Below are 15,232 nucleotides of genomic sequence, written 5' to 3' on the forward strand. Positions count from 1 at the left end.
AGCTGTTGGGCAGTGAGTTAAGGATACACCATGTCTTCTGCACACTGAAATCCTTGTGAACAAAAAGCACAAGAGCATGAGTTTGGGACAAAGGCTTTGTTGTGGGGTGTGCCTGTCCTATAGTGCCCTTTGCTGACCTAATGAGGCCCTGCAGGCACTCCCTGCTCTGGGGCCCCTTAACAACTCCACACAGCCCAAAGGGGGATGTAAGACAAAATTCCCCTGACTGGGGTACTACTTTATTAAAGCCAAATAACCTTGAAATAAGGTCTCTCCCTGTGGGATCAGGGCTGCCCGGCCCTGCTCCTTCTTGGGGCTTGTAGTTTCGGTCCTGGGCTCTCTGGCCAGAAGTTTCTCCCTTTGGGCTCAGGGTTGCACAGCCCCCCACCTTGTGGCCTGTGGTCTCTGGGAGTTCCTCTCTCTTTGGAGAGGTGGTTTCTCTGAGAACACTTCACTGAAACTGAGCCCTGAAGGCCTTTTATCAGGCCCAAATGCACCTTATTCAATTAACTGCCTACACGGGCTCTTTAAATTAGCTTCTCACAGTAGCGGGAGGCCGGCGGGCGGTACTTAACTTCACATACATCTTGATAACTTCAGTGGGATTCCTCATGTGTATCACTTGTAGGGTTGGAGCCAAAGTTTCAGTCTCCACCTTGAACTTCTGGGCAGTTTTCTTACTCTTCCAGCTATTTCAGCATGTTTTTATTCCTGATAAATTTATTTATGTGTTTCTAGCAATAAAATCCTTCTTCCTAAAGTGCATGCTGTCTTTTCAAAATGAATGTTGTAAATAGGACCCCTGTCATGCAAATACGTTTGTGCTTAGTTTTATTCAGATGAGTAGTCTCTTTGAAGTTGATTAGCCAGAGTCTTAGATGGTGTGAATTCTATTTAAGCCAATTATGCCAGTTTACACCATCTGAGAATCTGGCCAAAGGATACTACTTGCATGAGTAAAGTTAAGCATGTGTATAAGTGTTTGCAGAATTGGGGCCTAGAAGAATCATAGGTAATAGGAGAAAATCGTTTGAACCACATATTACAGATTAATAGTATTGATTTTTATTTATTTGCTAGAATAAAAAAAGATATTTAGATATTTAATCCTGAGTCTGGTACATGATAGACTATTCCAGCAGAGGGCACTTAAGCACTGTCTCAAATTATTTTGCATGGTGTAATAACATGCAGACTTTCAAGTAGCAAATTAGTATGCTTGGGATAGGGTATTTAGCACATTCTGTGTGCTGTATTGCACATGATGGTTGGTTGTTGTGGGAAGCCTACAGGGATTTTCAATGGTTTAATTAGTAATAGTGTACGAGGGTGCACATTTGCTCTAAATTCAATAGTGTAAACACAAATTGAGATTTATGAAAAATGTGCACATTTGGTTTGCATAGGAAGATTAACATTTTCTGGGGTGAAGAGAAAAAAAGTAATATTTAAGGTTTTTTTGTCTCATCCCAATGCTCAGTTTTGAATTTGAGTGTAATATTTTGGGGGGTAGTTCTATGGATTAGTTGCTCTTTCATATTACTTTAATAAATTAACTTGCTACTTATTACAATTAATTCTACATTTGACATATTGTGCACATCATTGAAGAACAATATCTGTTTTTTTGGAGAAGAAATGAGGAATCTCCTGTCCCCACTCTGGCTATGTCTACACTGCAGAGCCTATGCCACAGCCCCCAGTGTAGACGCAACATATGCCAACAGAAGGAGGAGTTCTGCCGGTAAAGTGTAACCCTTCTACCAGTGGCCTTTGGCAGCAACAAGGGCCGGGTCCTTATTTTAGGGGATTCTCTGCAGTTTCTTAATTTTTGGCTCGAACATCCACCAAGTGATCACTACCTATAACCACTCTAAGTACCTTTACTAGGCAAATCTGTACCCGCTTGCAAGCACAGATGTTTAAACAAACAAACTTCATTTGGGAGGGGAGGGTGTGGAGGAGAAAAGGGAAAGGCCAGGTTGAATGGGACAAACATTTACAATTTCACACCTTCCACCACCGTTTACCCCAGGGTGCATAAGTCACAGTCCCAAACAATTGGACCCTGAATGGCTGATGCACTTTGTTCTGCCTTCCAGCCTCCCACTCTCAGTTCATGGTTCCCCAGCTTCCACACTTACAGTTTGTGATTCCAAGAGTTCAGGAAAATCAGAGTCCCTGTTTTGTAGGCAGCTCTGGGGCTCTACCACTCCTCCTGCTTTATTGATTTCAGCACCTAGGAGAGGCAGACCTCATCCTAGTTGCTAAGCTGACACAGACTGTTGCTACAAATTCCTCTGCTCTCGCTGTAGTGCGCTCTGTTGCTCTCACTCTGCTGCTAGAAGCTGTGACCTGTGGGTGAAACCAACTGCTGCTTTTCTTTGCCTATTGGGTGCTATGGCTGGGCCCAACTCCAACTTTTCTTTGCCTGCTGCTCAGATGACCAGAACTGCGGCTGGGCTCTGGCCTCTGCTTGCCACTGGTAGGAACCTTAGGTGAGCTCTGCTCACATAAGGCAATGATAGGTCTTAGCACAGCAATTTCAGATACAAGGGTTTCAGTGGTTTTAAGAATCCATCCAGCCTTTGTACTTCTATCCCCTGGGTCTGTCTGTCACGGCCTCTTCCCCCACCCCAGCAAACATTGGCTTAATCAGGGTGATTCCTCCCCAGTCATCGTCCAGGCTTTGTGCAGGTGGGTTCCCAAAAGGGTAATCTCAAAAATTATGGGCCCCAAGTACAAAACTTGGGTCAAATTATACCCCCGTGTTCTCAAAGTACCTGGTGTTTATATGTAAATGAGATACTGTCTCAGTTGACACCCCTTGCTGTCCAGCAGATGAGGAATTGCCTCACTCGGTCTTTTTCTGGCTGAAGTAAATGTAGAGCAACTACTATAGTTTTACATTAAGATGGTTAAGCCAGATAATTGTGTCTGGAGTAGCAGAGTGTATTGCTGTGATGCCTCCTTCGTATTTGTGGGCATTGAGTTCCTTATGTAGATACTTATAGACTATAATCAAGGCACCCCTTAATCTTCTGTTTTGTTATGCTAAATAGATTGAGCTCTTTGAGTCTGTCACTATAAGACATGTTTTCTAATCCTTTTATTGTTCTTGTGGCTCTTCTTTGAACTCTGTCTAATTTATCAACATCCTTCTTGAATTGTGAGCACCAGAACTGGGCACAGTATTCCAGCAGCGGTCACACCAGTGCCAAATATAAAGGTAAAGTAACCTCTCTGCTCCAACTTATGATTCCTGCTTATGTATTCCAGGATTGCATTGGCTATTTCGTCCATAGCGTTGTACTGGGAGCTCATGTTCAGCTGATGACTCCCAAATCTTTTTTCAGAGTCATTGCTTCCCAATAGAGGTAGTGACAAGTTCTGAGGTTCTGTGCTGGTTATCGGGCACATTAGCAAATGCGGCAGACACTCAGGCACCAACAGCGTAGAGCAGCTACCTACCAAGGTTGGCAAATCTGCCTTAAAGAGAAGCAGCAAACTAGGAATAAGATCCCTGCAGCTTTTTCCATTAGGATGCTAGCCTGGAGAGGTTCCTACTTCCTGACCTCTCTCAGGGCAGGCAGCAAAGAGTCTGTTTGTAGCTGAATGTTAGGGGCCTGTGCTTTCAAAGAAGAATATCTCGAGTTCTGATCCTCTATGTATGCAACTAGCTGATGCCCATGCTGTCTGACTGAATACTGTGCTGGATTTTTATTTCATTACAGTAGGGGATCACAGTAACGCTGTGTGGTGAACTACAAAGATGACAAGCTGACACCAGGCCAGATGGAAAGCTTTTTGGTACTGCATATTTTACACTGAGGCATCCAGGGGAAATGTTTCATGGAGCATAGCTCCCTGCATGTTTGCGGTCTGTCCTTCACTCTTGTCTGTTCATAAACTAATCCAACATGCATATTTCATTACAGGTCTCTAAGAAGTACAGTGAGATTGACGAGTTTTACCAAAAGCTGACTGCCCACTACCCACAGGCATCTCTTCCACCATTACCCAGGAAAGCTCTGTTTGTCGGGGAATCTGATATCCGAGAACGAAGAGTGGTGTTCAATGACATCATGAGGCTCATCGCCAAAGATCTGGAACTAGCAACAAGTTCTGAATTACTGGAATTCTTAGGTAACTAAAATAATTATATTGCACACGCACGCATGCACGCGGACACAGACACAGACACACACACACCTGTTAAAATGATATTAAGTCAAGCACTCAAAAGTTAGGAAATACTAGAATTAAGGTCTTCTGTGTAACCTTAATTCAGCCCCCCTTGTGCATATGCATTATGGTACAATCTTTAATGACATGATCACATGCTATTTTTTCCTTGCCTCATTCATTGCACAGGATGGACCTGCTCTGGAGATGAATGAGGGCTGCATATTGAAGGAGGCTATTGTCTATAGACCTTGCTTTGTTTGTTGCTGAAGTTGGAAGATGTGTAGTGAAAGAAGCAGGGGACTGCAGGAAGAGAAAGGATGGTCTCATGGTTCAGACAGTTGAATGCTGCCCTGGAGAATTGGATTTTGCTCCTGCCCCTGCCGCAGGGTTCCTGTGTGATCTGGGCAAGCCACTTAAAGCAGTCTTTTCACAAGTGGTCACTAATTGTGTGTTCCTCATTTTCTGGATGCCTGACTTGAGATACTGGGGTCTGATTTGTAGAAATGCAGAGCACTCACAGCTGCAACTGAAGTCAATGGGAGCTGTGCCATGAACATATAAAATGCTGTATAATGCTCTGAAAAACCGGGCCCTAGGCATCTCAGATTGGGCATCCAATATTAATGAATGGTTTGACTCTGATCTCTCTGTGCCTCAGTTCCCCATCTGTAATCGTAGGATAATACACCCACTTTCCTCGCATAGGTGTTGTGAAAATCAATTAATTAATGTTTGTGAAGCACGTGGATACTACAGTGATAAATGCCATAGGAAAGCCCATGAGGAAATTAATAATTCTGTCTTCATGGTAGGATTTGAACAGTGTGCAATAAATAAGGTCTGGGGCCACACACTGAACAATGAGGAGAAAAGACAATATTGAATAGCTGCTCACTAAATGAATGAAGCAGAGGGTCCTGTGGAAAAAATAGGATGTGACCAAATAATTAAAGCCTGTATCATAATGCATACTCATAAGGGGTTGCACAGGTAATCTTAATTCTGGCATTTCCTATCTTTGGGGTGTTTGACATTGCAACCTTAATAATGTTCTTATAACACAGTATTTTTGTGTGTAATTTTCTAGGTTTTTTTTAAAAAGCAAACTGGAAAAAATTAATACAATCATGTGGCATCAGATTGACACCCACCTGGATTATCGGAAGAGTTGGAACCTTTACATCCACTGCACAGACCTCTGCCACTTGAGTTAACAGAGTAATTGATAGCAGTGGTAGGCCCTTATCCTCTGTGTGGACCAGCACTAGAGGGGGATGCAACACTTTGCCAGAGGCTTTCAGATATTTTCTGGCAGCAGAGGAATGATGAGACTTGGGAAGCTTGGGTTCCATTCCAGTGCATGATCTAATGCAGAGGTTCCCAAACTTTTCTTATTGCGTATCTCCTTACAGATTTACCAGCCGCCTGTGTATCCCTTCCCTTCTCATCACTGATACTTTGTGTGTTCTTCTCAACACTACCTGTCTTTAGCCATCTGTCCATATTTCACTGTTACATACAGATATATTTATAATGCAATGTACATAACCTAAATAAAACCCCTTGACTAAGTTCTGAGCTCAGTTAGACGGCAACTGAACCCACGCTGTATGGTGGTTGGAGATGAGGGCTGTGTATGTCAGCGTCTCTGCGTATCTGTGTGTTCTCACTGGTACATCTTGAAGTAAATTAACTACCATATTATATATAACAAATTCCCACAGAGTTTTAAAGCTGCATCTGAGTAGCCTATTATGAAAATGCAATAAATAAAATAATTAATAAATAAAATCCACCATTATACTGTTTCTCCCATGTGCTCCCCAGAGATGTCTTGCGTACCCCCAGGGGTATGTGTACCACAGTTTGGGAACCTCTGTTCTAGTGGGCACAGTCTCTTCTACCCATTTTAGATTTTTATTTATGTGTGCGAATTGAAGAATTGTACCACATGCTGATCTCAACTTCATTTTTCATGCAGTCCAGGATTGTACTTTTAGTTTTCACTCTCTGATGGGGTTTGACCTGAGAGCAGTCCAGATATGTTAAGTCAGTATCAAATATTTCAGATCTAGAGGTGCATATAATGGCATGTTAGTGGATAGGGGGAACTAACTCTCCAGTCCAGATTGCTGGATATAGTTGACAATAGCTGATTGTAAAGCTAGGAACACATTCCCCAAGCCGAACTATTGGGAACAAGTGGAAGAAATTGACAAAAAAGTATGGCTGTGAGTTTAAATTGGCATGCTCAGTTCTTCGTGCATTATTGTTTTTCGCAGGGACAAAATCTACTAGTGTCATTGACTTGAAAGGTAAAAATGTTCCTGAGGAGGAGGAGGAAGATGAAGAAAATGAAGAGTTAGATTTCTTCAAAGAGGAGAGGACATCCGACATAATCCCTCGGTTTGGGTTAGTAAAAGATCAAGATGCCAGAAAAGAGGAGGAAGAGGAGGAAGAAGATGTAGATCCTCTTGGCATAATCCGGTATGACTGTCTTCTTCCTCTGTTTATGCCATTTTTACGTAGAGTATACGGGCCAGGTTTCACTTACACTATTGAAGTTGGAGTTGCAACAGTATAAACCCAGTGTGGAAGCATTTTTATTATGGTGTCCACGTGTGGGCTTTCCCGTTCTTCTTCCTGACTCCGAAGAGCTCATATGCTCCTAAGCATAAGCAACAGTATCTGGAGACTCTAAATAATTAAATCAAGACCTACTTAGGTAAACAAACCTAGATACCTACTTATCTTGTAATTCTAAGGCAATTATTTTCTTTATTTAAATCTGAAATCCCTCACTAATTCCCAAAACCCTTCTAAATTGCAACAGAAACCCTGCGGCTAAATTGGCTTACCTCTGTCACTAGGATTGTCAGCAGTGACAACAGCAATATTGTGGATTGTCAGCAGTGCCCAACTTGAGATAATTTAAAGGATCTTGATATTCAGAAAATGCTAAGCACCCTCCTCTGAAAATCAGGCTCCTTTAAGGTGTGTCAAGTCAGACACCCAAAATCACCAGTTACTTCTGAAAATCTTGGCTTAGGACTTTAATACTGCTCTGAACTGGTTCCTCCCTAGGATGGCGACATGGTATGGACCTTTCCTTTTACTTCTCCCACTTAAATCTGAACATGATTTAACCTAAGGTCATTCCCGAGCCTGGGTCTCCCACGCTGCAGTCGGGCCAAGCAGAAATGTTTAATTCTGGAAGCATGTTTTAGAGCTCATTGCCACTATTAGAACAAGTTGCAATTACTAACTTTCAGACATTGTTCTTTTTACTTAGTGTATTTCATTCCTTGCTTGTCATTGGAATATTTTAACCTTTACTCATTTAGCAATTGAACAGGTTCTTTGCCAAGTATCCAAATTATTTCTTTTTTTTTTTTTTTAAAGATGGATTTTTAAAAAATGGTTAAATTACTGTTTACAATGAGACTCTAGGTATAGCAATACTTCGCACAAAATGATCCCCAGCTGGTGAACTTACAAAAGAAGCTGTCCTTTTTTGGATAGGAAAATGATCTTTTGAGTTAGAAAATGTATTGTTGGATTTCCCACTTACACCAAAGATAAGCTGGAAAGAATTCACAGTGCCAAAACAAACAAGAAGTTTGCGTTTCTGTTCTGCGGTGGTTTGACTTGCGTCTAAAAGTCTGAATCTTTGGATCTCTTTAGTGTATTGAGGGATGACCAGATCTGGCACTTAATCCACATTTAGCTTCCTGTTCAACACTTCCTACCAAAGCAACATTCTTACTAAAATCAATGGAGTTTTGCCTAAGTAAGAGCAAATAAGGCACTTAAAAATATGTACTCCGCTACAGTGGGAATTTCTGCATTGTTGGTGAATTTTTAAAAAAATCAAATGCTTTGAACAGTAAACTCAAGTTTAACAGGTGGCTGTTCTGGCATCCAGCTAATCTGGTTCTTTTAAAAAAAAAAAAGTTGTGCACAAAGCACCAATATTAAGGGTGTTACAAAAGCCAGAAATTTAAAGTTGAAATGATCAGCCTGAATCTGATCTTATGCTGCTGTTGCACTGGTGTAACTCCACCAGCTTCAGTGGAAGTAACTCCCATTTTACACCAAGGAAAATGGAGATCAGAACCAAGCCTCATGTCTTGAGCAGCTCCTTTTGTGCCTGCATTGCTGATCTTGTGCTATATATCTTTATTTATTATTATTATTTATTTGTATTACTGTGGTACTTTGAAGCCCAGGACCCCATTGTGCAAAGCACTGTACAAAAACATAAATAGGAGCTGAACCCTGGCTTTAGGCACTCTGCCATAATTAAATTTCACAGTAACATCTCAAATAAAATGGCCTGGTTTTTACCACAATAAAATATATAAATACCAGCCATTTACTCCCCTCCCCCACAGCAAATAACATCTGTACATGTTGATAGCCTGTAGATACCTTTTACAATCTCCCACTGTTCTGGGTCTCCTGTGAATGAACTATGTAAGGTCCAGAAAGAAAACCCAGTCCCTGAGATGAAGGCAGATCTTCAGCCTTAACTCTGGAGTTTTCTGCCCCTTGTCGGTTGTAATGTTTTATCTGCACGTGTGAATGTAAAGGTCCAGTTGGCTCTGGAGCAGTTATGGTGTATATGTACAAGTTACTTTTTCAGAGGTGGATTTTGCAAACTTCCTAGATAACACTGGCTTCTTCATATATTAGGGGAAATTATCATAGAACTAGAGAGGTCATCTAGTCCAGTCCCCTGCACTCAAGGCAGGACTAAGTATTATCTAGACCAGTGGTTCCCAAACTTGTTCCACCGCTTGTGCAGGGAAAGCCCCTGGTGGGCCGGACCGGTTTGTTTACCTGCTGCGTCTGCAGGTTCGGCCGATTGCGGCTCCCAGTGGCCGCGGTTTGCTGCTCCAGGCCAATGGGAGATGGTACAGCCCAGCTCAGGGGTCCCCTGCTCAGTGTGCGCTGCGCTGGGTCTGGCCCATCGACTCCGAGTCCACGCTGCCCTCAAGGCAGTGCTGCTGCCCCCCGCTGGGAGCCCCCCCCCGCTGGGATCCAGGGTCCCCCCGGCAGCGCCCCCTCCCCACATGTCGTCCACCCTCCCCTCCCCCGGGGATGCCCCGGCGTGCGGGGTCCCAGCGCCCCGTGAGCTCCAGCCGCCCCTTTCCTTCCACGTGTGGCCCAGCCAGGCCTGATGTTCCGCTCCTTGCCGCGGTGTGGGTGTGAACTGGGCGCCACCCGCTGCGGCGCTTTTACTGACGGGGCGGCGCTCCGGGTCTTCGGCGGCACCTCGGCGGCGGGACCTTCACTCGCTTCGGGTGTCTTCGGCGGCATTTCGGCGATGAAGCTTCAGTGCCGCCGAAGACACCCGAAGCGAGTGAAGGTCCCGCCGCCGAGGTGCCGCCGAAGACCCGGAGCACCGCCCCGTGAGTAAAAGCGCCACAGCGGGTGGCGCCTTTTTTTCCCCCCCACTCCCCCTCTTCCCTCCACCTGGCTACGCCACTGGCATTCTTATGTCTGTCATATGGGTCTGCTCTGTCTCCAGTGGAGTCTGATAGGGGCCTGCTCTCTGCAGGTATGCAGGCAACAGATGATTTTAGAACTTTTTACCTTTCTTTCCTGATGCAAGGGGGAGTGTTTCTGAGGGACCAAAATTGGACATGTCTCAATTTTGGTCCCTCAGAAACACTCCCCCTTGCATTCTCCCTCCTCTTGCCCCCCCCCCCATGAATTCACAGTTGTATTTGGTCCTATGTTAGCAATTTCTTATGGGTCTTTGGTAGGGTGACCATATTTTCCCAAAGGGAAAACAGGACACCCCCAGGCTGGCCCAAGCCCTCCCTGAGGTCCCCCAGCCCCCATGCTCTTGGGCTGGCCCAAGCCATCCCGCCGCCTGCAAGTGACCCCCCCCCCAATCTGATGCCCCCACTACCTGCCTGCGACCCCCCAACCTGGTCCGAGCACCCAGCTGCCTGCCTGCGATCCCCTGTGATCCTCTCTACCCCCCCTAGGGCTGGTCTGACCCCCCCTTCTCCCCTGCGCACGAGGCTGGTCCTCCAAGCCCCCCCCCCCCCGCATGCGGGGCTGGGGGTCAGAGCCCCCCATCACCTGCCTGCAGGGCTGGGGGTCCGAGCCACCCCCCACCCCCATGCCCGCGCGTGGGGCTGCCTGAGGCCCCCCATGTAGGGCAGACTGGCCAGCCCAATCCGCTCTTCCTAGCCCTCCCTCCAGTGCAGGGCTGGCATTGTCATGACCCACCACGTTCCTCCACACCCCACTAAGGGTCCCATGTGCGGCGGGGGGGCGGGTAGGCTGTGAGGTGAAACGCTGCTCACAGCCTGCTCCCACTGCCCCCTCTGCCCGGAGGAGCAGGGAGCACAGCAGGTGCACAGAGGAGGAAGGGCACGCCCAGCTCTGGCTTCTCCCCCATGCAAGGTGGGAGCTGATGGCAGCGAAGTTGGAGTGCTGCCCAGGAGGGTGGCGGGGCAGGTGCAGCAGCAGGAACAGGGGGAGTAGTGGAGCCTGGGCTGCTCCTGGCCGTGCTGTCACTGCCCATCCCTGGCACTGGTGCTGCTGCTGCCGCTGGAGAAGGCTGCAAGGGAGATTCTGTCGCGGGCGTACACTGGCGAGACAAAGGGGGGCGGCAGGGCCGCTTGCTGCCCCCCGCTGCTGGCTCTGTGCTGCGATCCCAGAAAATACGGGACAATTTGCCCATATTTAACAAAAAGTCAGGATATCTGGAAGAATGCTTAAATACGGGACTGTCCCATTAAAAACAGGACATCTAGTCACCCTAGTCTTTGGGCCCTGGCTAGCAAAGTGTATGATCTCTCCTCTGAATCCAGTTGAACTCTCCCACATCAGCAACGACCCTGCTGCTCTGTCCCATTCCCTTCTGCCAGGGCACTATCATTAGGAACTGGGGCCAAGGCAGCAAGGAAAGGGGAAGGCCCATGTTACAAGGTGGTTGTTTAAATGTACTTTGGACAAGAAAAACAAGCAAAGGAGAACTCCTTTCAAATGCTGTATTTTCCTAGCGTGCAGTTGTAGGGCAGTATGTACGTCCAGCTGTGAAGCCTTTAGAGTTCTAAACAGGCAGATCTTTATTTGCTGTCAATTGTTGAGTCACCAGTGAAGGTCGCAAACCATGCTTGGACATCACTGCTGCCAAGTGACACAAATATTTGTGCTGATTCCAATCCAGTTGCTGTCGGAACTGCAACTTACAAACCCCATTAAACAACCCTTCCGTTCCTCCAGTCCATTCACTCCTCTTGTGAAACATTTTAGGGCAACAACCTCAAGAGATTTTCAAATTGGAGACAGTGGCTTGGTGCCATAGCTCTTTTTTTTTAACTGTGGCGTGTGTATTGCTGATCCGGAGAGGGGCTGAGCCACTCCCCTTTAAGCCAGCTTCCTTTGGCTTTATTTGGAGCCTCAGTTCTCAGCCTCATGGGATCAGTTCTAAAAAATCTTTGATTAAATGTTTTTCTGGATAGGCTCCCCTGCTGTTTTTAAACGTCTGACATAGCATTTCTGTTCCCTTTCAAACCTAATAGATAGGAGCATGGGAGAGGTGCTCTCATTCCTCTAGGAATTTTATTGCTATAGTTTATCTGTGTGTCTGTTGATACAGCTTGATCTGTGTTTTAGCTGTGTTCATTTCTTGGATACCCCCTTGATTCAGATCCCGTCATGGGCTTCCCCTTTCCTTCTGCATCAAAGCTGAGGTCCTTAAAGGCTTTCCACAGCCTGACTCCCACCTGTTCCATCACCTTCTGTTCCTTATTTGTCTTTCTTTGCTATGTAACTTTTTGCCCCCATTATGGACTCCTCCCACCAGGGGCGGCTCTATGTATTTTGCCGCCCCAAGCACGGCAGTCAGGCGGCTTTCGGCGGCATGCCTGCGGGAGGTCCGCTGGTAACGCGGATTCGGCGGCATGCCTGTGGGAGGTCGCCAGTCCCGCGCCTTAGGCGTACCCGCCGCCGAAACCGGGGGACCGGCAGACCTCCCGCAGGCATGCCTCCGAAGGCAGCCTGACTGCCGCCCTCACGGTGACCGGCAGGCCGCCCCCTGTGGCTTGCTGCCCCAGGCATGCGCTTGGTGCGCTGGTGCCTGGAGCCGCCCCTGCCTCCCACTGTTCGTTTCCCTGTTACCTCCTAGGCCTGGATCCCACTCCCTGACGCGGTCTGTCATTCTTGTACATCGTCCCTGCTTTAATACGCTTTGTCCAAGAGACCTATAAACCCTCTGGGGGAGGACAGTGTAGATATAAGATACAATAGAAGTATCGAAGTTGGAATTTGTTGCAATAGGTACCTCTGCTTTTGAAAGATTGCCATGAGATCTTCAGTGGATCCTATTCCTTGTTTAATATTTTAACATAATAAACAATAAAATTTGCCACACACTTTCTGTGTATGTAAGGGTGGGGGTGGGAAGATTATTTAAAAACAAACAAGCAAAGCCTGCTTCAGAACAAAACAGAGTTGAGCTAATAAGCCACATGCTAAACCCCATGGCGCCCTCACTCCACTTCTGGCACTGCTTCATCACTCATTAATTGCTGCAAGAGTCAGAAAGGGATTTTTCCTGTCCAAGCGGAGCATGATGTAATTGGTGTGGAGTGCTATACAGGGGGACTGGATGGCTCAGGGAGTGGGTCATGGGTTATAGATAGGGCCCTACCAAATTCACGTCTGTGAAAAATGCGTCATGGACCGTGAAATCTGGTCTCCTCCCATGAAAGCGGGTCTTTTGTGTGCTTTTACTCTGTACTCTACAGATTTCACAGGGGAGACCAGTGTTTCTCAAATAAGGGGTGCTGACCCAAAAGGGAGTTGTAGGGGGTGGGGAGGTTGCAAGGTTATTTTAGGGGGGTGTCAGTATTACCATCCTTACTTCTGTGCTGACTTCAGAGCTGGGGGGCTGGAGAAAGACGGCTGCTGACTGAGGGCCCAGCTCTACAGGCTGCAGCGCAGAAGTAAAGGTGGCAATACAATACCCTGCCTTCCTTACTTCTGCGCTGCTGCTGGCGGTGGCTCTGCCTTCAGAGCTGGGCACCGCTCTCAAGCCGCTTAGCTCTGAAGGCAGCGCCGCCGCCAGCAGCAGCGCAGAAGTAAGGGTAGCAGTACCGCAACCCCCCCTACAATAACCTTGCGACCCTCCCCCCACAACTCCTTTTTGGGTCAGGACCCTACAATTACAACACCGTGACATTTCAGATTTAAATAGCTGAAATCACGACATTAACAATTTAAAAAATCCTCTGACTGTGAAATTGACCAAAGGGGACCCTAAATTTGGTAGAGCCCTAGTTATAGAACCTTTCCTCTGTGGGTCCTCTCAAACAGTGTTGCTGTGTGGATGTGCTGAAGAACCAACCATCTTCTGTAACTCATGCTCCCTGTAATGGTTTCTTCCTCAGTATAAATAGGCTTCCTGAAGGTCATAGCTCAAGTCTGGTTAGGTACTTGGATTTGAATTTGGGAGTTCCTGACTCCCACTCCCATGTTCCATCCACTGCTGCTCATTCAGGATATCAAATTTGGCAGCCAAATGCAAAAAGAAAAATAGTGAATAAGCATTCTGAATTGGATGCCACAGCTCTCAAATTGGCATTGAGGTGCTAACCATGTAGCAAAATGTCTGCTCTATGATAATTTAGGAACCTAAAATTGGTCTCTGTGTATTCCTTTTTTTCAGATATAATTAATTGCTTTCCTATTCCTTGGACAAATTTCAGTTTTTCTTCTGTCAGTGAGGGACCAATATCGGAGCAAGCTTTTAGCGAGGGCACATTCTGCTGCTGCTTGTGCATCTCTTGATCTATTGTTAAATTTCTGGTTATAAAAGATCCTCTGGTCATTATTTCCCAGGCTCTGGGGAGAATTGCTGTTGTACTCTTAAGCAGTTGCCATATTTTAGCACAGCGGTATGTGCATTTCATAGATGGATAGAGTTATTCCAAATTTATGTATATAATTAAAGTTTGTAAAGCACTTCAAGATCCTTTGGGAAGGAATTTAAGTAAATTATTTTTAGTATGCTTCATTTTCCTTCTGATTAGACCCCGGAATATATTTGGTAGTGCTTATAAATAGGTTATATAAACACAAAAATTACTTTCTCATCCCAGAGGATTACAAAGAGCTATGCAAATTTAAACGGCACGGTGTATAGCGTGATCTCTTCATCCATAATAAAAATGCAGCTACCTCTGGGGTAAAACTCAGTGATTGTTTACTACTTTATAGTATTACCACATTGCAGCCTAGGAAAATAAGTGGAGAATACCTTATTCAAGGGAAATGCTGGGAGAATTGTAGGTAGATGTAATAGAAGTATCTAAGTTGGAATTTGCCGCAAAGCCCATGAGACAAAACATGTTTAAAAGCTGCCCAATTACATCATGCTTGGCTCTCATAACAAAGCTGGAGTATAAAGGGACTTTGGATTTTGTTTAGCTGTGAAATTACCCTGCACAGCTTTTAAGGAATCTGCTGCTTTCTACATATTTACATCAGTTAGCCTAAGGCTTGTCCTCTATGCTTGCAAGGCTGTAGCTTCTGTTTGACTTTCATGTTATGTTTTGTTCTACATGGCTACAGGTGACTGTCTATATTATTGTTAAATAAGAAGAAAGAACCATAGAACAAGGGAAAATAACAACAGAGAGGTTTGCCAAAAGGATTATAGAAATTATTTAATAGTCTGTTCAAACTAGTAGCAATATTATTGCAGTTTTATTAACTGGTGTTATTTGGTTCTCTGCAATTCTTCTATACATAAAGTGGGTGGCAAATTTTATTGTTTTATATATTAAAATATTACAAACAAGGAATAGGATCCACTGAAGATCTCATGGCAATTTTTTCAAAAGCAGAGGTACCTACTGCTTTTGAAAAAATTGCCATGAGATCTTCAGTGGATCCTATTCCTTGTTTGTAATATTTTAATATATAAAACAATAAAATTTGCCACCCACTTTATGTATAGAAGAATTGCAGAGAACCAAATAACACCAGTTAATAAAACTGCAATAATATTGCTACT

At 45.3% G+C, this 15,232-nt stretch overlaps 1 protein-coding gene across 1 annotated transcript in view; it reads left to right on the forward strand.

Moving 5' to 3' along the window:
- HS1BP3 (HCLS1 binding protein 3) overlaps positions 1-15,232 on the forward strand; it is a 71,912-nt gene that overhangs the window by 18,003 nt on the left and 38,677 nt on the right. Inside the window, 2 exon segments of the mRNA XM_065402058.1 lie at positions 3,939-4,146; positions 6,471-6,675. Of these exon segments, the coding sequence (XP_065258130.1) occupies positions 3,939-4,146; positions 6,471-6,675 (413 nt within the window).

This window comes from Emys orbicularis, chromosome 3 (assembly GCF_028017835.1).
Source record: "Emys orbicularis isolate rEmyOrb1 chromosome 3, rEmyOrb1.hap1, whole genome shotgun sequence".
Lineage (NCBI taxonomy): Eukaryota > Metazoa > Chordata > Testudines > Emydidae > Emys > Emys orbicularis.